Source organism: Stegodyphus dumicola, chromosome X1 (assembly GCF_044657685.1).
Source record: "Stegodyphus dumicola isolate Sdum_Otavi_A_Nest chromosome X1, ASM4465768v1".
Lineage (NCBI taxonomy): Eukaryota > Metazoa > Arthropoda > Arachnida > Araneae > Eresidae > Stegodyphus > Stegodyphus dumicola.
In genome coordinates this window covers 186,206,962-186,231,552 of record NC_140780.1, presented here as the reverse complement: position 1 = coordinate 186,231,552, position 24,591 = coordinate 186,206,962, and the positions used below count along the sequence as shown (strand labels likewise).

The window sequence follows — 24,591 nt, the reverse complement described above, 5'->3', positions numbered from 1 at the left end:
AATGATTTAGTTTAAAGTAATTAGGATTGTAAGGTAATTTTTATTAGTTTAATGTATGTGCTCATTTATATTTTAAGTAGTGTTTTTGAATTTAATTATATTTTAATGAAATGATAGTTATTTTGTGAATTTTATGTTTGTAGGAATTTGGTATACGTTTAAGTTGAAATAAACGTGCATGGAAATAATTTAAATATTTGATATTAAGTATTTGTAATGCTTGCGGTATGAATTCGTTGGTGAGGTGTATAATGTAATAGATGATTTAGAGGTAAAAGTTTTTGGATATTCTATTTATTTTATATGTGGAAATGTTGATATTTGTAAAGGGTAAATACTTTTTCGCGATCATGTAATTTCATATATGTTCTTTTTACCGGGTTTAAAGATTGAGAAAATTGTCGTGTATTTTCGTGAAATTTTTTTAATTTATGAGAAAAAAGCAGTGTACATGGATATAGTGAAGAGTGTGCGCAATGCCATTTTTGTGCAAGTCTGGGATGTTTTTTTAAGTAAAAATAAGTCGACGTGTACATGGTTCAGTGATATTTTAATGAAATGATAGTTATTTTGTAAATTTTATGCTTGTAGGAATTTGGTATACGTTTAAGTTGAAATAAACGTGCATGAAAATAATTTAAATATTTGATACTAAGTATTTGTAATGCTTGCGGTATGAATTCGTTGGTGACGTGTATAATGTAATAGATGATTTAGAGGTAAAAGTTTTTGGATATTCTATTTATTTTATATGTGGAAATGTTCATATTTGTAAAGGGTAAATACTTTTTCGCGATCAGGTAATTTCATATATGTTCTTTTTACCGGGTTTAATAATTGAGAAAATTGTCATGTATTTCGTGAAATTTTTCTAATTTATGAGAAAAAAGCAGTGTACATGGATATAGTGAAGAGTGTGCGCAATACCGTTTTTGTGCAATTCTGGGATGTTTTTTTAAGTAAAAATAAGTCGGCGTGTACATGGTTTATGTGTATGTGTTATTTTAAAAATGCGTAAAGAGGATGGTATTGTGCAGTTTTTCCTAATTTTGCAGTGAATATTTGTCATGATTAAGCAGTTTTGTTTGATAAAATTTCTAGCATAAGTGTAATTCGGCTAGTAGATTGTTGGAAGAAGTGTTCAGGAGATAAAAAGAAAAGAAAGATGTCTTTACTTCGTGAAGACAAAATGGCGGCGGGGAAAAAAAAATAGAGGGTTGCTGTAGGAGAGTTGGTCGCCAAATTTTCGCCAAAAAATCGCCAAGTTACCATAATGTAAAGATCAACCGGGAGCTGTTTTAATGCAATCAATAACTGAAGATTTATTTTTCATTGCACCTGTTTTGATTCTTGCACCTTGAGTATTTCTTAGGGATTTCACTATCGGGAAACATTTTTTTAAATAAAGCTGCAGCGTGATCCGATGCATTCAGTAGCAGGTTGTGCTCCAGTAAAAAGGCAGAGAACAGACATTCTGCATTAATAACTTTTTGGCCCTTTGTTTCTGAAGAAAAATTTAATTTTTCGTTTTTTTCAAAACAACTCATGTTATCCTTGTGTTTTTGTGTACGCACATGTTTGAGAACATCCGCCCTTCCAACATACGAAATCGAAAAATCGCAACGACAGGCGGTACACATCGCAAATTTATTACATTTTCTTGAGGAAATAATGGAAGGAAAGTCAACTGTGTACGATTTTTGAAACGTACACGAGTATTTCACCTTTCTCGCAGACGTAACAAAAGATGATAATTTCTAAAACTATTTCCCTAAGGCACGTGTACTCACACAACTCAGGACAAAATGAACGAAATAACTAAAAAGAACGTCCAAATAACAACTTGCTTTGTCCTCATTGGCTAATATATGCCAGCTGACACGCAGTGGAGCTCGAAGCCCATTGGAGAACTGGAGAATGACGTTTCTGGATACATATAATGCTCTCACTCATAAAGCAGAAGCTATCTGATTCGCAAGGTTTTGTTTTAGATATAATGTAGAGAAAATTCAATTGCTTTCAGACGTCCAAAAGCACTTTTTTTATACATATAACAAAGTATTAAGCCAAGTTGCATAAAAATCGTGAGAAATTTTAAGAATAAGAAAAAGTCGGGAGAAATATATTGTAAATCGGGTTGGCGGGAGAGCGGTTGAAAATCGGGAGTCTCCCGCCTAAATCGGGAGAGTTGGCAACTCTGTAAGCCATTTAAGAATATTAAAGCTGCAGATTAATATTGTGGAGATGAAATGCTTCATAATGAATTTTCAACCTGCAGGTTTATTAATAAAATATACAGCCACTAAACCATTTCATAAAATGAGACTATTTGATAGCTGAAATAATTTAGTTATATACAGTCAAAAGTCGTTAATTCGGACACCCATAATCCGGAATGATCGATAATCTGGACCTCAAAGCTACAAACTTTCTGCACATGCGTCGCAATGAGGCATGCTCGTAAGACCTTTACGGCTGCAAATATGTGTGTGCGCATGCGCATAATACGTTTATGTATGCGCGTTTAATGTATAATGGATGGTATAAGCTAAGCTAAAATTATCTAATTCAGTTAATGTTGCAGATTGTGTTGTTCCTTAATCTTCGAATTGGATCCGGCTTATTATTTTTTTGCAGACTGTTAGAGCAATTTTATAAAAGTAAGCTTGAACTTTCGATTATGTCAAATAGAATTTCCGATATATATTTACTAATATGTAAAGGATCTACAAAGCGAAAGTATGTTTCGAAGTCCATTAAACAGAAAGTGGAATTGCTGCAAAAAATGGATAAAGCCATATCCTTTGAATATCTAATCATTCCGAAATATGTTTATCAATTTCACGCTGCTCTGCGGGGCACAATGAATTGGATGATGCAGCGCACAATGAATTGGAAGTTGATCTGTCAGTACTATCCTTATCTTCAGGGCATATGTTTTTATTTTATTTGGCTTACAATTCCTTACTAAATGTAGTATTTCATCTCGATGTACTCTGTCTTTGATATGATTTAAATCAAGTTCCTCGTCATTATAATTCGTTTCCGATAGTGAAGAAAGTGACACAGAGGTTATTGAAAACGAAAAAATTTCGATTGACAAATTAGTCGGTATTCTCGATACAGCAATTATAGGACTTGAACAGCGGAACTTTGTAACTGAACAAGAAATTATGTCTGTTTAATAGAATTAAAGAGAAAGTATTATCACATGAAACGAAGCAACTTAAACAACTTACATTGAAGGAAATGTTTAATAAAGAAAACAAATAAATATTAAGTTTTTTTTTTTTTTTTTTGTAAATTTTGATACCCTTTAGATCATATGTTGTTCTTTATTTCATAAATTACAGTTTCATATTTTAATTTTATAATTTCTGCATGCCATCTTACCAGATTTAAACTGATGATCTATAATCCGGAAAAATCGATAATCCGGAATCGCCGAAGTCCCGACGAGTCTGGATTAATGACTTTTGACTGTATTTTAATTTTCTTTTAGCATATTGCATAGACAGATTTTTTTTTCTGTAATCCATGAAATGTTTATATTCTGTTATCTATAATATAATTTTGTTAAATACAGTACACAGCAAACACGAGAAAGCTGCAAAATGTATTTCCAAATAAAAGTACTAATAATTTCATTCTCACCAAATTAAAATTAAAGAATATAATCTGGAAATAATAATTTAAAATTATATAAAACACCAGAAAGAAAACTACAGGATATTTTATAACATACTAAAAATTCTACAACGATGTACATAAATAGCTAATAGCATTTTACCAATATTTTTCATTATGTGATTTTTACAACAAAGGATTAGTAGTTATGTTGCCAAATCATTTAAGAATCACTTAAATGCAGTGAAGATATTGGTAAAATGACATAATCTGACATTACGCTTCCAGAAGTACATTACATTGGCATCATTTTACTAATACAGATAGCAAATTTTGTTCCCATATTTCAGTTACTGACATTAACAGAACTATTCTTTTCTTTTAAAACTGAAATACCAATTACCTAAAATTAATTAAATTATTCCAACTATAAACACAAAAAATGGATTTTTCATATTTTACTGTTAATTAATGTAAAAATATCTCCTTTTTACATACCTCAGGTATTCCTGAGCCACAAGCATAGGGTGCAAATGTTTTGACTAATAAAACAGCAAGAGAAGCAAACAGCAAGCTCCACAAGATATACATGATAAATTCAATGATGACTGTGCCAAAATTTTGACTTGTATAGCCAAACTCCTCAGGCCATGTATGCCACTGAAATGAAACAGGGAAGACCGGGGGAAAAAAAAAAAAAAAAAAAAAAAAGAGAGAAGGAAATGCATATCATACTTAGAAAAAGTACAAATGTATATCTCTGAATTAAGTTGAATGTGAATTTAAAATTTTAAGTTCACCTTGTTCTGAGCTACCTAGCCTGTACATATACATCAAAAAGCTATCAAATTTAACGTGTGCTTAATGAAGTGATGGGTAAGAAATTAAAAGCAAGAGAAGCCGTTTTGTGGCTTTAATCAAAATTTAGCATAAAATATTGCTTAATTTAACATAAAGTTGATCTGTGTAACTTGGACAACACATGTTTAATACAATAGCTACTGCTTGAAACCTTTGTTTCATACATCTTGAAATTTCGCACTCATAACAGAATATCCTTCCTTTCAAAAGTTATCTTGTCTCTGCCAATAAGGTCCTTCAAGCAGTCCCATATGCAAAAATTACATAAAATAAAGATCTGGGAGTTAGGTAGGCCAAATGTTAGGTCAGAGGCAACTGAGGACTTTTCCATCTGTGAAAGTCAGCAGTTGAGATGATGCTTGATTTAAATAATGGTTTTTAAGGAGCATTAACCCTGCATGAACACACTGTTCCACAGCAATGATGTGCCTGCAGTGCCAAAATGAGATGGAATTCCACAGTAATGCATATTATTGCCCATATATAGAGCCTGTCATAGGGATTGTGAGAGTAAACTTTCAAAAGAAAAGAATCAGTGAATTAATGATGTAGAATATATGCAGTATATTGTTACTTCAGGTGAATGTAATGAAACTGCAAGAAAATTGTAGGTTTTCTGCATTCTTTTCAGGAAGATGCCACAGATGCCATAGTTACATGTGTAAACTGCACCGCCTAATGAAAATGCACTTTTGTTTCTCCACTGAATGTTTCGGTTGCTGTTATCACGACAGTGAGCAAGGAAATATAATATGATTTTATACTTGAACAGATCAGTAAGTAGGGCCAATGAATAAATAAAAGTTTGTAGTGATTACAGCATAGAATATTCCAAAGAATTTTATAAACTGTGATAACAACTTATCTAACACTTGCAACATCTACAAGTTCTGGCCATGGAGTCTGATACCTTATCTTCTTCTGGTGCAGCTACTTTCTTCACTACTACATATCAATATGCTTTTTTCACTTCTAAACTGAAGAATGATCATGTTTCTTTGAACTTTGCTATCATTTTTCATTGCCGATTTGTATGAATTGCCAGAGATGTAGCTAAGGTTTTCAGCACCCAGGGACAACTGAAGATTTTGCACCTCTTTCTCTGTGCCAAGAATGGAAAACATTTCATTCTAAAATTTCGTAACATCAATTTGGCACCCCCTGAATGCTGCGCCCAGGGACAGATGTCCCCCCTTGCCCCACCCTAGATAATGCCACTGTGGATTGTACATTTCTTCAAAGCCCTTTCTTTCAAAGACTGAAATCTCTGCAAAGCTTCTGGTGATGAATTACTAGCAAGATGAATTTCACCGGCGAAGCACATTTTTCTTAACTCAACATTGTGGCAAAGAAACGACAATGGAAGCGATTCTGAAAGACTTCAGATAAGCACACAAATGACTTGCCACTCTGCATGAAATAAGAAGACTGGTCACATGGTTGCCAAAATAAGTTTGCAAATCCAAATTTGCATAGGAAAGCACTTTCTAAGAGTGAAATTTGGAATTTGGAGATGATATATATTTTAACACACAAAACCAGTACTTTAAAATTATATACTGTCTATGAAGAATTTCACTATATTTTCAAATACACATACATATTTTAAATAATTTCAAAAATTAAAAAGAACTGTAGCAATCAAGACAGAATTCAGCTCCTTTATGAACAAATTTGCAACATATTTAAATTTCAATTTCTACACAAACTCAAACACTCAAACACATATCAAAATTAAAACAAGTTACACACTTAAAATATTTCAAAATGTACACCTTCACTTACCCAACAGGGATAGCATATTGTCAAAAATAAAGAATTATTGAAAGATAAACCATAATTTTTTTTTAATTTGAAAATAGAAGAGATCTACCAGTAGGACACCCCTTCAATCCCAACACTTTCCCCGCAGACAATCGAGTTTTGGCTTTCACGGTGTTTTCCTTGCCTTTCTTGCTCTACTCCATACTTGCAAGCTTTGATTAGGGCATGTAATGATGCACCCATATCTCATCACAGGTGACAATTTGATGCAAAAAAGCTTCCCCTTCTTCAAAACGAGTTTGAAATAATTGAGAAATGTGAACTCGTGCGGCTTTTGATCATCATTCCAGCAACCTTGGAACCCAACGTGCTGAGATTTTTCTGTAGCCCAAATGCTTTCTGACGAGTGGTTGGACACTTCCATAGCTGAAACCAAGTTCTTCCAAAATTTGAAGCACTGTGAAGCATCAATTCTGTTTGATAAGCTCATGAACACGTGCAACCTTTTCATTAGTCACACCGGTGAGAGGACAATGGGGATGCGCTTGATTCGCAACACGTTCATGGCTTTGCTTGAATTCATTGCACCAAACCTTCACTCTTGACCATGAAAGGGTAGCTTCCCCAAACTAGGCAAGCAGTCTGTGCTAAATTTTGGTTGCTTTCATATTTTCACAGACGAGGAACTTTATAATTATGTGTTGCTCAACAGAGACAGGCAGACCCTCTCACTCACTATAAGGGCTACTAACTTAAGCACTGGATAAACCAACTGATGTGGTTTCCCTACTCTAGGTATCCCAATCTAATGACTACAAATGCCCAATCACACACAAATACCCTTCCCCACTCTCAGCCAATAAAGGCTCATTTATATTTTATTGACCTATGTATAACAAGTCCCATCTCATCAGCAAAGATAAGCAATGGTCATTCCTCAATGTTCTACATCTTAAGCAACTTTCCTAGGTCTTTCTCATGTCATCAGCCCCAATGAATTGCTGTGATTCAAACACTTGCAATATGATCACACAACTATTTCTGTTGAAGACATAGTGTGTTGGGAGCATGTGTGTCATATACAGAACACAGTTTCATGCATCGAACAGGTCCTTACATTAATTAACTGATAACAAAAAAATTATATTAACATGTACACCAACTTCTTACTGTGTGATAAATATACTCCTTTTTACATATGTCATCATCATGCTTTAATGTGGTCCGTACATGTAAGTGAATAAGAAATGAAAAGCTAGCACACGAGTGAAAATAATATAGTTTTTATTTATAACAAGAGCTACACTGGACTAAAAAGGGGACACTTCTATATCTCCCATTCTATTGGGCCGATTGACGAAATTCAAATTGCATTTTTATGTCTCAAAAGCATGACTTAGGATATATATTAGATTTATATATAGTATTTAATTTTGACACAAAATCGAACTTTTTCTGAAATGACCTGCTAATTTTTTCCCCATTTCGATTCTACAAAAAAAAAGTCATTGTTCATATACTCAAATAATTTTAATAAAGTGCATAAACCACATTTGGCGTTATTATCACTTAAAAAAACATACGGCAAATTTCAAAATGCTCCAATATGTAAATTCATGTATATCTGAGAAAATTTTGAATAAGAATAATTTTTTGCAGGTGTGCCTAGAAATACATCTACTTTAAGACAAAATAAAACTTTTACAGGTTATAACACAAATGTTTCCGAAAAATTTATAAAAAACACAAATTTTAAAAATAAATCATAAAAAATGTGTGAATTAGGTTTGAATTAAGCCAAACGTCCGAATTCTGGAAGAAGGAATCAAGTATGTTAAATAAAAAAGAGGGATACTAATAAATATATATCAACTTCAATTAAAATTAACATTGAGGAACTAAAAATTTGAGATATAATTTTTTAAAAAATACTTGTGCGATTTTTATAAATCTTGACAGTTTGACATAATCTGAGTCGTAGAAATGAAATATGTAAAAAAATTGACATGCCATTTCTGGAAAAGTCCTATTTTGAGTCAAAATACCAGAACAATGCTATATATAAATCTAATATACATCCTAAGTCGTGCTTTCGAGGCATGAAAAACTCAAGTTGAATTTCGTCAATCGACCCAGTACAATGAGAGATATAGAACTGTTCCTTTTTTTTTCCACAGTGTACATTTTGTAGAATGCTCAAGGGTCACATGATGTTTTAAAAATTGAGCTCAGAAGCTTTAAGGCATGCCTCACATTGTCAGCGCATGGCATCAAGAACATCCAGCAACATTATAAGTATATCTTGGATGACTATGGCAGCTATAGAATATAGGTCATGCAACATGACCTTCAGCATTTTCCCTGGCAGTGTCATATACCATTTTTCAAGTAACCCCAGAAACAGTCAAAGTAGGATAGGCCTGGTGATCACACTGTCTTCTGCATGATAGAACAGAATTTCCTCATTGTTATAGGTGCATGGTAGGTCTCCAAAAAGAGACAGTCTCACAGTTTGATGCAATCCTGCAATCTTCTAGTAGGCGGGAGTATGCCTCATTTGGTACCATTCCTGGTACATGTGCACAGCAGCACTTGCTCAATACAGTCTGCAGTCCTGTTTGCAAAAATACACATCAGCTAACTATAGTCATGTAATTCGCTATCCTACTACCTCTGCATGCAGCTCATAAATGCCAGTTTCCTGTGGTGAAATTTTGAAGTCTTGCAGTCATATAATGCCATCTACCAAGTGAGGATGATATTTTTGATTCTGCATAGCTGTAGAAGTCCAATGTCTGTGAGCAACCTACCCCTTTCAAAATTTAACACACATTCTACCAAAACACACTGTTTATTTGCAGATAGCAGACATGAAATATTTAGTTTATCACTTACTAGTAGGAATTATACCTATTCTAATATGCATAACATGACTCAAAGTTGATTTTCAAACAGACCATCTTAGAACACCTGATTGCATATTTCATCTTAACAAAAGAATGTAAACATATTCTTTTCAAGATCTCTGTTAAACTACACAATGTATCTAAAATCAAATTTTGTGCTCTGAAACAGAGGACAACAAGAGGTGTTTTTTTTTTTTTTTCCCTTTGGTCGGAATATTTATTTTGGAGTAAGGGAGCCGAATATTTAATTTTAGTGTGAAATATTGCAATTCAACTTCTGCAACAGTAACAAAATGAAAAACTTCACTAAAAATAAAATATTCTTAAAACATATTTCTATCTTTGAAATTACATCTGAGCAGTAGTGGGGCATAAATACAGTGAATCACTTCATGAGAAACTCTCAGAACACATATTGCTCTGTTCATGTTTCAGAAAAGAATTTCCTCCTTGATATGAAGAACATAGAACATAAGTCAACAGGTTTCAAACATTCTGGTTTTGTGAACACAGATGTGGGTTACAGTAGTGCCTGCTAATCAATATAGTGGTTAGAGATGCTGGCTGCTGTATTAATGGGCTCAAGTTTGAATCCCAGAGAAGGCTTGGCTGTTCGAATGTGTAGTGTCTGTACAATGTGAGGGCACTTGAAATACTGATGAAGTCCTCCCCCAGAAAGCTCGCTATCAGAACTAGGATGAAGCAAGACAGTAAGTGCTGTAGGACCATTTACCTGTAACACCATTGATGAATTTTGGTGCCCCCACCACTTCATCCTGCAATGGGATCTGCAGTTTTCATATGGAATGATTGAAGCACTTCATCATCTACTACAGTTGATTGAAATTTGTGATTTTAATTAACCTGCATCATAAATTTCATGATTATATTATTTAGTCTTGATGTGAACTGAACATATCTCCCTTTTGTACAATTTCCTTTTCTGAAAATTTGTAAACATTTTAAGCAAATGGCTCATAAGTCCCCCAAAAGACCATCTTTGTAATAGTTTCCAAATTCTCAAAATCTTGCACATCAAGAGATCCCAGTGTATATATATATATATACTATATATATAGAGAGAGAGAGAGAGTGAGAGAGAGAGCCTTTACTCCTATTTATAACAATTTCAATCCTGAGCTGTTGACAGATGTCACATTGCATTCTCATTTTAATGTTGAGAATTTTCTATTAAATGTTAAATCGATCTTCCTTCAATTTGAATGTCACTAGCAGTTTTTTTTAATTATGTTTTTAATTTTATTTTTATCCACTACAAAAACATAAAAAATTGCTTGTATATTAATTCAATTAACATCAAATTTCATATTGGAACTAGCCATAATTACATTGTGATGATGACCCCCTTTTTATTTTCTTTTTTACTCTGGTTTGAAGCTTTCTTAAACAGAACAAAAACTTATCCAACCGGGATGCTCTGCAAACTATAACAGTGACTACACTGTGACGCACTGTTTTAGCTTCAAAGATACTTGCATGTTACCATACAGTTCACAATGAATTATTTATTTTCAGAACTGTCTCTAGAATGTATTTCAATGTATCAGACTCTACAAAGACATTGCAGCTACTGCACTAACCTGATTCATTCAGTTCAACGACATAGCTTCTCTCAAATTTCGGCCAGTTACTTCTAATATGCTCAGACTGAACTCTGAAGCATTCTTACTATTCACACACAAGGTATTTCTCCCACTTCCCTAGCGTGCCTTCGTGGTGTAACGGTAGCACGCTGGGCCGGTATTCCAGAGGTCCGTGGTTCGATTCCCGGGAAGGCGGTTGCTAATTTTTCATCTCTCTTGCTTCCAAAAATAACCTAATGTCTCTACAGTGGCACCCAAACTAAAAGGGTGTTAGATGATTATTCTCCACACCCAGGATTTGGCGATTGGGTCCCCTAAAAACCCCAGTCGCCCTTTAAAAGGGGGAGTATATAAGGTATTTCTCTTGCCTTAATAGTTGCCTTCGTGGTGTATTGGTTCTGCACGCTGGGCCGGTATCCAGAGGTCTGTGGTTCGATTCCCGGCAAAGGCACTATTTTTCATCTTTTCTGCTTCCAAAAATATCCTAATGTCTCTACAACCTAAACACAGTTTGCTGTCAGAGTTGTCTTTAATTCTGAAAACAAGACAACATTTTGGATTTGGTTTAGCATATATATTTTAAGAGTCAGATCACTATATTTTACATCTTGTATGAATCATATCTCAATATCATACCTGAATAAAATTTTAATGTTTTTAGCTTTTCACTGCAGATGACTGTACAACCAATATGAAGCAATTTTACTACAAAATCAGAAGTCTGATTTTTTGTAACCTGTTTAAAAAATACCATACAAGAATAAACATATTCCAGATCCAGAAGTCACAAAATTTTTGTTTTTCACTCTTTAAAATATGCTTTTGGTTAAAAAGGGAATATTTCAATTTATACAAAAATAACCAAAATGCCCACAGATATCTACTTCCAAACGTCTCACAATTCTAAAAATGAGAAAAATCATTTTTCATTTCCACTCATAATTATTAAAGTACCTACTACTGCAGCGCGACTATAAATCTCTTTTATTTGAAAAGATTTACCGATGTATAATTCTAAACATTTACATACAAATAATTTTATAAAAACACAATGTAATTCAATTTATCCAACCTGAGCACATTTGTCTCCTTCATAGAAAGTATCATTTGAACTCCAACAACACTGCTCACGATTGAGCCAAAATGCTTGTGGACAGATACCTTCTTTTAAATCCTTCATCCAACCAGCACCAATATCAATTATGCCAGACACTACCCCTAAAATATTAAAATCATAACATTTGTTAATTTAAATAGCTTAAATGTTTTTGATGCTTAGAAAAACAATACCCAATAACTAAGAAAAAAATCACTTACCAGCAGCTAAACCAGCAAGCAGGACACATAACCAACCTGACCATGCATCATGAAAGCCTCGTATTAAATCGCATATGGATTCTCCTCTCTTCTTCACTATATACCGATGCCTCATGCGATCTCTAGCAATATCTCGCTGCCAGTCAATTGTGTGAAAGTCATCATACTGACCAATGCCTGGAGGCAATTCCTCCATATCTTGTGGCCCTCCAGAACCTACATTTGCAACAAAAGCCCAGCCTTTAATTTTATGCAATTTACAAATGAAATTTATTTCTTCAAAAAGATTTTTTTTTTTTTTCTTTCCTTACTATAAAATGTAGTATCGATAAGATAGAACAATAATCTCTTATATATTGACAGCATAAAAGACTGACAAGAAAACAATATAATTGACTAATATAATTTAACATGAAATAAAGTTAAAAATTGTTCAATACATAATATTGTACACAGCAAGAAAAATATCAAAGATAAGATTTACTTTACACTTAAATACCAAAAACTTTTATAATGCTTTAGAATTGTAAATTTGAAAACTGTTTCTGCTTCTGTTTTTTCATTAATCAAAGCCTCAATTACTTCACCGATATTAGAATGCATTGCAATAGAAGCATCAGTAAATTGATATTACAGCAGAATAATGAGATAACCAAACTGTGGCTCAACATTTGATTTAGGTATGGCTATAGGATCTGTCACCTGTATGGCACTGTAAAAGCAAATTAAATCCCACTGATCTCTCTCTGTTCTTCCACCATATACAATTTCACTCTTAAAAGCTGAAGTTCAGTCAGGCATCAGCCCTCTCATCCAAAAAAACAGTTTAATTGAAGTTGAAGAGAGACATAGATTTGTAACCTTTCACTAAATTTGGAAAATTAATTACCACTGCTAATACTGTATTCTTCTATGCTTGTAATTTCACCGCTTATTCTGCCAAGCTGCAATCCCATATCCATAAATTTTGCTTTGCATCCATACAACGTCATAAAAATTTTCTATGCTGAAGGGTAATGAAGATTATTGCTATCTCTTTTTGGAGACACCATTCTAACGAATTTATGTAATCTAAATAGCAGACCTCTGCAATATGGAGGCTGAAGGAATTTCCTAAGTTATTGTTCTCTCAGTTGCCTCTGTAATCTGAAGGCAAAGAAATATTAAATAAAAATGAGCACCTTACTTTATTCAACATTTTTAAAACTACAGCACCGATGCACCTCTCTCAATTGATTTTAATTTCACAGTTTATATCCTCTTTCATTTCTCAAAACAAGTTTTACACTCAAGTTATACTTTCATTGTGGCAACTTTGTTTTTTAAACCCTTTTTAGAACTGATGCAAGAATTTTGAAATTATTTACTAAAGCATTAGATATTAGATTTTCCTTTTCACCATATATCTGAACGACATACATGAACTATATATATATATATATATATATATATATATAGTACATATTTCATATGAACTATATACAGTCAAAAGTCGATAATTCGGACACCCATAATCCAGAATGATCTATAATCCGGACCTCAAAGCTACAAACTTTCTGCGCATGCGACGCGTTGACGCATGCGCGTAAGACCTTTACGGTTGCGAATATGCGTGTGCGCATGCGCAAAATAGGTTTACGCATGCGCGTTTAATGTATAACGTACGATATAGGCTAAGCTAAAATTATCTAATTCAGTTAATGTTGCAGATTGCGTTGTTCCTTAATCTTCGAATTGGATCCGGCTTATTATTTTTTGCAGACTGTTAGAGCAATTTTATAAAAGTAAGCTTGAACTTTTCATTATGTCAAATAGAATTTCTGATATATATATTTACTAATATGTAAAGGATCTACAAAGGGAAAGTATATTTCGAAGTCCAAAAAGTGGAATTTCTGCAAAAAATGGATAAAGGCATATCCTTTGTTTATCTAATCATTCCGAAATCTGTTTATCAATTTTACGCTGCTCTGCGGCGGGGGGGGGGGGGCGCCGCGACGCGCAAAGGATTGGAAGTTCATCTGTCAGCACTATCCTTATCTTCAGGGCAGATGTTTTTATTTTATTTGGCTTATAATTCCTTACTACATGTAGTATTTCATCTCGACGTACTCCGTCTTTGATATGATTTAAATCAAATTCCTCCTCATTATAATTCGCTTCCGATAGCGAAGAAAGTGACACAGAGGTTATTGAAAACGAAAAAATTTCGATTGACAAATTAATCGATATTCTCGACACAGCAATTATAGGACTTGAACAGCGGAACTTTGTAACTGAACAAGAAATTATGTCTGTTTATAGAATTAAAGAGAAAGCATTATCACATAAAAAACGAAGCAATAAACAACTTACATTGAAAGAAATGTTTAATAAAGTAAACAAATAAATATTAAGCTTTTTTTGTAAATTTTGATACCCTTTAGATCATAATTGTTCTTTATTTCATAAATTACGGTTTCATATTTTTAATTTTATAATTTCTGCATGCCATCTTACCAGATTTAAACTGATGATCTATAATCCGGAAAAATCGATAATCCGGAATCGCCGAAGTCCCGACGAGTCCGGATTAACGACTTTTGACTGTATATACAGTGGTGGCCAAAATTGTGGACACTTTTGGAAATTTTTATGTTTTTGAACTTTGTATGCTTATAGAAAATGTTACGTTTCGCAAAATGCAAACTTGTATATATCATTTTAAAGAGAATTTATTACTGAATTCAATACAAAACACAAAATTCAATTATTTGCAGTACAAAAAAGTTATATGTACTTTAATATAAATAAAAAACACAGTTACGAAGTGGTTTGTAATGTCTAGCTTTCGTGGTCAATCACTGTTCTTGCTCTGAGAACCAATCAAATGTTAGTAACTGCCAGTAGAAGCTGACATCATGTTTACACTTGAAACAATGAAACAATTCATTATTTTGCTTTGTTCTGTAGAAGGAGGACCTGTTTCTTATACACTGCAATTACAAGTAGGAATTTTTGTAAAATTTTTAATATTTAGTCAAGAAGCAATGACATCAAATAAAAGAATAAATTGGACACCTAGAAAGAGATGTAATATTATGGTGTTACGAGAAAGTGGTCTTTCCTATGCTGAAATTGCAAGACAGGTGGGTGGTTCAGACAAAAAAGACAGAAAAAACAAAGAAGGCCGAAAAAGGTGCACCACATCTATTGATGATAGAAGAATAAAAAGACTATGTCTCCAAGATAGAAAAATGTCATCAGCGGCCATCAGAAGTGATCTGAATGATGCTGGTGTTTCTGTCAGTTCAAGAACAATCAGGAGAAGATTAACAGATGTTGGACCGAGAGGTAGAATTCCACGAAAAAAGCTTTATCTTAATTTTCAGCAATGAAAAAAAAAGACTACAGTGGGCAAAGGAACACATTAATTGGACAGATGATCAGTGGTCACAAGTTATATGGAGTGATAAAACTAAGATATCGTTATTCGGTAGTGATGGGCGAAAATATGTAAGACGTAGCATAGGAGAAGAGCTACATCCTGACTGCATTCAAGCAACTGTAAAGAACTCAGTTAGTGTTATGATTTGGTCATGCATGTCAGCAGATGGTATTGGTCGCCTTCATGTCATCGATGGGACACTGAATGCCAGAAAATACATTGACACTATTCTAGAACCAAAACTTCTACCTTCCATCAGAGATCTCTTTTCCAACAATGCTTCGTTTATTTTTCAGCAGGATTCTGCTCCTTGCCACACGGCCAAAATATCGAAAGAGTGGTTTCGTACAAAGAGCATTAAATTGTTGTCATGGCCAGGAAACAGTCCTGACTTCAATCCTATCGAAAATTTGTGGCACCGTTTGAAAACTTTTGTCCGAATGAGGCGCCCATCAAATAAAAGGGAACTAATTGAGGCTATATTTTTTCCTGGCATCATGTAATAACGAAAGAAGAGCTTAAACTCTTGTCAGCTCAATGAAACGTCGATGTGAAGCTGTAATCAAAAATAAAAGGTACCCTACTAAGTACTGATAACTCACTGCAATCATCACTATCTAATGTATATCGATAACTATTATCGTTTAAGTTTTTCTGTACTGCAAATAATTGAATTTTGTGTTTTGCATTGAATTCAGTAATAAATTCTCTTTAAAATGATATATACAAGTTTGCATTTTGTGAAACGTAACGTTTTCTATAAGTATACAAAGTTCAAAAACATAAAAATTTCCAAAAGTGTCCACAATTTTGGCCACCACTGTATATATAGTTCATATGAAATACATCCAGCTTCCGATAAATTTTTAATTACATATTTTCCTATAAGCAGGAAATTTTAAATAAAGGACTTTTTGAGAATTGCAAAAGGATGTGAAGGACTTGACGAGGCTTTCTGAAAACTGCTGAATAAAATGCTAGCAACATCATCGTATGGCTGGAATATCGCTTACCAGAAGTCCTGAATCACTGGATTCCAGATTATCCATCTTCCACTGTACATGTAATAGAGTTTTGATGCAATGGTGCAGAAGATACTGATGCAAAGAACTAGATACATGTTTCCTAACAGCTAGTACATGTTTCTTAACAGAACACATTCGTGGACATTTAAAAGCATTGCATAACTGAAGGAAAACCATGTATAGCTGAATCAAAATAAATAGTCATGCTCATTACACTAAGTTTCTGAACTTGCAGACTACATACTAGTTAGAATGAAGGCACGTATTAGGAAAGAGGAAGATTATTTTACCTTGATGGATTAAGAAATAGTGAAACTATTTTATTTCTCAGCACTGTGTTGTTATTATTATTGGTTACTGAAAGTTTCAGTTAAATGTAATTCTTAATAAATTTTGATGAAACATTTCAGTTTTACTTGTGCTATTATGTATGTCTACTTCTCACTTGTGTTATATAAGAATAAGATAAGAGCATAGTTATCAACATTAAGCTATGAAAAGCCGTGCTATTTTCTGCTGTTTGGCAACAGAATTTCAGACTAAGAAATTTGATCTGAGCTCCCTTTATAATGCACAATTCAAATTATTAAACTATGATAGGATTTTGATATAAAATACATGTGCTTACTATATAATTTATTATTCTAAATTTTAAGCTTCATTTCTGGTCTAATTTCTGTGCACTCTGCAAGTTTCATAAAATTTTTAATGAAAATTCCTGAGTAGGAAAGAAAGGTTTTTTTATTTATTGAAGTTCTCATAATCAAGATGGAAGTAAAATTAACAGTTACCGTACATATAATTGTGCGAGTCAGCTTAGTGATAAACCATTTATGCATTACATTAATTACATTTAGGGCAAAATTAAATATAAAAGTCTACTGTCACTTAAGCTTTCATAAAAAGTTCTAAAAATCCATATAATGGATCAAAACAGTTAAAGTCTAATAAAAAATTTCTTCCACTTTCTTGGCATGCCTTCGTGGTGTGGTGGTCTGCACACTGGGCGCGTATTTCAGAGGTTCATGGTTCGATTCCCGGCCAAGGCATTGCATATTTTCATCTTGCCTGCTTCCAAAATACCTATTGTCTCTACAGTGGCGCCCGAACTAAAAGGGTGATGGATGATGATGCTCCTCACCCAGGATTTGGGGAATGGGTCCCAAAAAGTCTGGAAGGAAACCAACATTTGAAGGAGGCGAAGCAAATGTGCACCATATTTAAAAATGGGCCTGTCCCGATTTTGGCCCTTTCGTTAAATGCCGCTAGTGAACTGCAGGTTCCATGCTATGTACTCTCTGGAATTTGAAGTACATATATACTCTGAATTTATGCTATTTAGTGATTCATTCTACCATCTGTTTCAAGAACATGACAATCAGTCATACTTTCCTGATGTTGTTTCCTTTTTCGGAGATTTACTAGTACAGACTTTATGGGAAGAGGAGAAACGTGTAAAAAGTTATATTTTGTAATTTTTATAAAACTGGTTTCTTTAAAACTGCCAAATCATAAATCTTTGCATAATTTAAAATCTTTTTGTAATTAGAAGTACATGTCTATGTTCAACACTTATGAAAACAAAGGCTAAGTAAGGACATTTATGGACACAGTGTATTCTCTGTACTATACTGCACCTCTTACATAAACTATTCTTTACTTTGCTCATATTGTATATTGTATCAATTGTAGATAACTTTAAGAATCTGAAATTTACAAGTACCAACCTATACCATTACATGCATAGGATAAATTGTTTCCCTATAAAAGTACTGTCTCTCTCTATGTTTTATTACAGTTTCGATGCTTCATGCAAATCATATTTTATTGCAACATTCCCCAACACATACTTATTGCACAATGTTTGCATTTTATTGCATTCAAGGCAGCTTATACTTCATTTTTAAGAGTTTTATTAAATTGCAACATATAAATTGAAATTTATGTAAAGAAATATAAAGAATATTATTTTAATAACTGAGGCATGATTAGTTTATGCTCTCTTTTTATTGAACATAACATTGACATTTAAAGAAAAATATGGCAGACAATGTAAATATTACTTAAATTTTTCAGTTATCTCGCCTCCCCCCCCGTACCCAAAATCTTTTTTGAAGCTTACAGTAACCACAGGGATTGCTCTGAAAATCTTAACAGAATTGATACAAATGAAATTATTATTCAGATCTCGTTTCTCACAAAACATATTTCTATGGAGTTGTGTTTTACTTTAATTATAAATACATTACTTAAGAAAGGTGAATTTTTAAATGCAGAATTTGGAGACATTTCAGGTTACAGAATTAAGTGAACACACGGTTAAAATCTAAATTTAATATTTAATGGTCATATTTACTTTTTCGATATAAACCTCATTTCATTTTTGTCTTTTTCCGTGATTTGATTCTTTTCTGTTCCACATGAGCTTTTACCTTCTAATTTAATTTAGTAAATTGGAGAATGATCAAATTGTAGGATACTTTAGATTGTTTCACACGAACGTAAGTTATATTGAACATAGAAAGCCCGCACATAAATAAAGAAAAGAGAAGGAGAGAAATTTTAAAAATTAGCTATAGGAATAAAATCTTAAGTCAATTTTGTAACATAATGGATTACTTTAAACACATTCTATTTTTCTACGAGTATAATATACGTATTTGAAAATACTTTTATTAATCATAATTACCTATAAGGTATTTCTCCCGCCTTCATAGCATAAGTCATACTTCAAAAAGTATGACTTGTTGCTTTGTTGTGACGAAATTTCACTCTTTGGAAGTCATTAAGGATAAAGAAATGGAATATCAGGCGTAAAACTCATTTTTAATTTTCAGCTGTAAACAGAACCCTGCAAGAACCATAAGCTCCTTACTGAAACTTTCTTTGCACTGATGGAACCAAGTCTGCACCTTTTTTTGTTGTTGCAGATAGGATTCTAGTTAAATTGAGTGTCCCTGGTAACTAGAACTAGAGAAGAGTATAACGACTATTCACTTTTCTTAAAACTGCAAATCGGAGTCCAAAGAAGGGTTAAAATACCCTTATATTTAGCTTGAGAATATTTACAGTTGGCCCTCTTGGGCTTACAGAAAAACCTCCACTTGGACTTTAACTCAAGGTCGAAAATAAGAAACTAAACATATTCCCACTAACTAAAACTGATCCGAAGCTGTACAGAAATAACTAACCAAAATGGCCCTTAATTAAACCTCATCGGCGATTACTTTCAGGTACATAAGAATATGGCTGAATGTAGTAAGATCCGCTGAAAGTAATGATGTGGCCAGAACACGCTCTACTGAGAACGTCTGAGCTCTTCTACGGAAGTGACTGAAACTTGCCATTAAATACTGGTTCTACCTCATTTACATAAAATACGATACTAAAAACTCATTCTGGCAGGGTCTTGTAGGTGGAAAACAAAAAGGAAAGAAAAGGGTTTCAAAAATTAAAAATAACTATTAAAAAATTACAATAAACCCCTACAAAGTCATTTAGGTAAACCCATGCTTTATCAAGTATCACAATATATTTCCATTAATCTCCTGGTAAAAAGTTTTAATCCAGGGTTCTACAAATTGTTCTGTGTTGAGTCACAAGCCTCGGCAAATGCTGATAAAAACTTTTTTTTTTCCCCTCGTTTTTAAGCTGTAAAAGCTTAATTTATTACTTTATTTATTGTTGGTATAAATGCATTTAAAGACTTTGGATTTGATTTCTGGTTTGGCGGATTTTATCTCGTTACCAATGATTTAACTTTCAAAACATTAAAAATAGCATGTAAACTGCGGAGAGGAATGGGACAGTTTCATGAATCTCCCGTTCCTACTGTGCCGATTGACAAAATTCAAATTGCATTTTTCATGTCTCGAAAGCGCGACTTAGGATATATATTAGATTCACACATAGCATTGTTCTAACACAGGCACTTTGACACAAAATCGGACTTTTTCTGAAATAACATACTAATTTTTCCATATTTCAATTCTACAGCTCAAATTATGCCTAGCTATTAAATTTTGTAAAATTTGGTGCGAAATTTACGGAGAAATTAAAAAATTTGTCTTGCTGCAATTTCTTCAGTTTGCGAAAAGAATAATTCACTTAGCGAACTTCTTAATATATGGCAACCAATTTTTCTTTCCCTTCCATTATGCAGGAGCGGGGAAAAAGTCACATCGTTCCTACTTTTAAATAATTTTAGTAAAGTATCTAAACCACATTTGATGTTTTATTGCTTTCAACAACTATGCCAATTTTCAAAATGCGCCAATATATAAATTCACGTACATCTCTTCGAAATTTTGAATTAAAAAAAGTAATTATTTGCAGCTATGCTTAGAAATATGTCTACGTTAAGATGATGGTGAAGATTTTATAGGTTATAATTCAATTTTTTTTTTGAAAAATTTATGAAAATTATTTAAAAATACAAATTAAAAAAATTAATCATAAAAAATGGGTGAATTTTACTTGGAATGAACCTGAATTTCGAAATGTGAAAGGAAGAATCAAGTAAGTTAAATAAAAAAAAAAAAAGAGAGAGAGAGAGAGAGATTAATAAATATATACCAAACTCAATTAAGATTGAGGAGCTAAAATTTTAAAAGAAAATTTTTTAAAAACTACTCGTGCGATTTTTAGAAAACTTGGTAGTTTGGCGTAATTCGAGTCGATTTTGTGGCAAAACACCCATTGTAGAACAATGCTATATAAAAATCTAACACATATCCCAAGTTGTCGCGCTTTCGAGACATGAACGCAAGTTGAATTTCGTCAATCGGCCCAGTAGAACGGGAGATATAAAACTGTCCCTAAAAAAAAAAAAAAAAAAAAAGAGTATTCATTTGGAGACGTCTTGTCATGTAAAAGTATGACCGACGGTATTCTCCTTTCCGATTAATAATATTGCATATTTTGCACGTAAAAAATTTGAATACCAATCACTTCACAAAAGTTTTGAATTACAGATTTCGAAAAGAGCAAAAGCATATCCTTCAACCCACAACATGTTTAGACGTAACACTTTGAAAGAATAATAAATTTAAAAGTAGCAGATGATATTTAATAATAAGCTGTTGACAGAAATTTTTATTCCAAAACATTTGCTTTGGTTTTAACTGTATCCAAATTGTTCTAAAAACGTATAAACTCGCTCTTAAGCTATTATGCTCAAATTATTAACACGCAGAATTAAATTTTAATTCAAATTAATTATGCTCTCGACAAATTGCTTTATGTCAAAACAAAATTTCAAACATAATAAAATCAACTGATTGAGGCACCTGCGACAGAGCAGAAAACATAGTAGAGAAAGGCTTTGCGTTGCAGCCTTTTATACGTGTCATATGATTTTTTTCTGCCTGAGAGTTCTATTGCTTAAATTCAGAGTCTGTCGCGTTTCCATCAAGACGAATCTTCGCCAGCAATATGTACATAATCATGCAAGGCAACTAACATGCATCTGACCTCGCAGCAGCCAATGCTACAAAAAAGCAGGTTACCAATTGGGCTACGTTAGATTGTTTAAACATGACAAAGAACACGAGGTCTATCTGCCTGGAAAAGCACATGAAGGATACCTGCATGTAAGTTCATAGCGACCCCACATTACAGTAACTATTGCATTGTATGCATTTTTTTCTATATTTTCTTAATATATAACTTTAATTCAAGTAAACAAAGCATTATGTCCCTATCAATATGGTATGCCATAATGATAAAATTTTATTACAAAACAGAAAACATTCATTTTCATACATCACAAGTGATGCAGAATTTTAAAATTTATCCTTTAATTCTACACACTAGTATGCCACTATTCTGATGTCTTATCAATTTAGCTATTGATGGACTAGATATCAAGATGAAGTCTTACTACTTAACGTAAGCTTCTAAGATGAATAAAGACGATGCTAATCAGATGACTATTAGCCTTAGCAATATAAAATATAAAGAACTGGTCATTATTAGGATTTTAATTATTACATAAAAATATATTGGTAAATAAGTTTTATACAATGAGCGATTTTCCCATTAACTTATAAAAAAAATTAAAGGCAATTCAAAATCAAGGTAAGTAATACAATGAATTACATAGATTTTAATCGCTAAATTAAAGAAAGATTGCTATAAAAAGCATATGCCTTTTACGAAAAAATTACTGATGAGAGGATTATAACTTAAACATTCACTAGTTGTGCTTTGCAAAGTATACTTAAAATATATAACTTTTTTCATTGAAATGATATGCACAGAATGCACTGCGATTACATTACAGAATAGAGTAGAAAAACATCTGGCTCAAAAACCATGTATGTCTTTCGCTATGAATATGTCTAATTACGATTATTATTTACTGATGAAAATGTATATTCATTCTCCAGTAATAATTTACCTACACAACTATCAACAGCCTGGAAAGCAAAGACCACCAAATACTGGTAATTTGTCCCAAGCTCATTATGCAGCAAACAGCTCAGTACCATGCAAGGAGTTTTCATGATGCGTAATGTAAATAGAAGCCATTTTTCCCCTAGAAAGTACTCCATGAGGAAACCCATCATAAGGCTGATAATCCTTGTGTTTCCTGCCCAAATCAGTTTTAAAACAAGATAAACTTTATGTACATTATGACTTCTTTTTTTACATTTTTAATTATTTGCATGTGGTCTAAGCCCAAGCAACACATGACATATTAAAACTGGTCAGAGAAGTTTCAAAGAGACTGTAGTAAATTTTACAATGTCTTTACATTGCAGCAACAATACAGAATGTCTCTGCATGTTGGCAATTTGTCAACATCAATGAAAGGTGGACAGCTTTTAGACGTGTTCATTCTTTTTTTTCATAGTTTATCAGCATTACTTTTAGAATGAGAAGAGACTAAATCTATTCTTTCAGGAATTTGAAGTCTGCACAAGATTCATTTTGCAATTTTTCATTATTTTATCTAAATATATTAATCTAAAGTACATGCATCTAACAAAATAAAACTTTAATGTAAATATTTTTTAAACATTAAATTTAATTCTAAAAAACACATGCTAAATTATCATTTAAAATTTGTCACAAATGATTAATACTTACAATTTTGTTTTTTATAAATACTACAGCAAAATATTTAAAAATCAAAATAATCTATAAAGTAAGTTATTAATTTATGCATTTTACATATTTTTAAAAACATGCCTAAATACAAATAAAATGCAAATCTGATTCTCTAAATAAAAATTGAATTTGTTAACAATATATATATATATACAAACAGAAGCCGAATAAATCTATGCAAATTTAGTTCTTTATTAATAAATATTAGACCAAAAGCACAGATATATTGTTGCACATTCCCTATACTTTAACAAACTTATCTTGCTGAAAATACAAGAGCTCTGTGGTGCCTTTCATGAAGTACTTTGCAAAAATGTTTTCATGCTTGCATAGCAAATAGAAAAAGGGCTGGAATAAATTAAGTTTCAAAAACAAATAAAGAGATAGAAGAATGTGACCGATATGTTTCTTTGAAATGCTTTGAAATGCATTTTTTGCATTTTTAAAGAAAAGTTAAAGTTTAAATTTACATGCTTTCAAAAAAAGCCCATGGCAATGAAAAATTTAGTTCAAAATTTCATATAAGTTTTATATTAATTAATTCACTGTCTTGATGAATACCTCTAAAAATTTTTGTAGATAGACTTCCTTTTCATTAGCGACCCGACATCACTATGTGCAAATATATTTTAATTGTAAAAACACTACTTTTCCTTTTCATTTTCTAAAATATTTGTTTCCAACTCTTATACAAATTCATAATGCATATATTTTGCAAAATAACAAGCCCTAAGATTTAAACTAATTATTATCATGCAGTTTGTGTCGGACGAGTACATATGCTTTAAGAGCCAATCAAAAGACCAGAGGATATGCAAAATTCAAAAGAAGACGTGGTTCGAGACGTGGCCTTTTTTAATAAAATGTAGGAGAATTTTTCAATTATAAATGTTTTAAAAAGCATTTTATTTGTTATAAATTTTTGTAGTCTTTAATTTGTTTTTATT

The 24,591-nt window shown here is 32.5% G+C and overlaps 1 protein-coding gene across 4 annotated transcripts in view; it reads right to left on the bottom strand.

Annotated features, from left to right (window-relative positions):
* ClC-c (chloride channel protein 3) overlaps positions 1-24,591 on the bottom strand; it is a 232,470-nt gene that overhangs the window by 93,401 nt on the left and 114,478 nt on the right. For all 4 annotated transcript variants that reach the window (XM_035355011.2, XM_035355013.2, XM_035355012.2 and 1 more), the window contains 3 exons: positions 12,080-12,295; positions 11,835-11,980; positions 4,126-4,287 (listed from right to left, as the gene is read on the bottom strand). In XM_035355011.2, the coding sequence (XP_035210902.1) occupies positions 4,126-4,287; positions 11,835-11,980; positions 12,080-12,295 (524 nt within the window). The remainder of the gene's footprint in view (positions 1-4,125; positions 4,288-11,834; positions 11,981-12,079; positions 12,296-24,591) is intronic.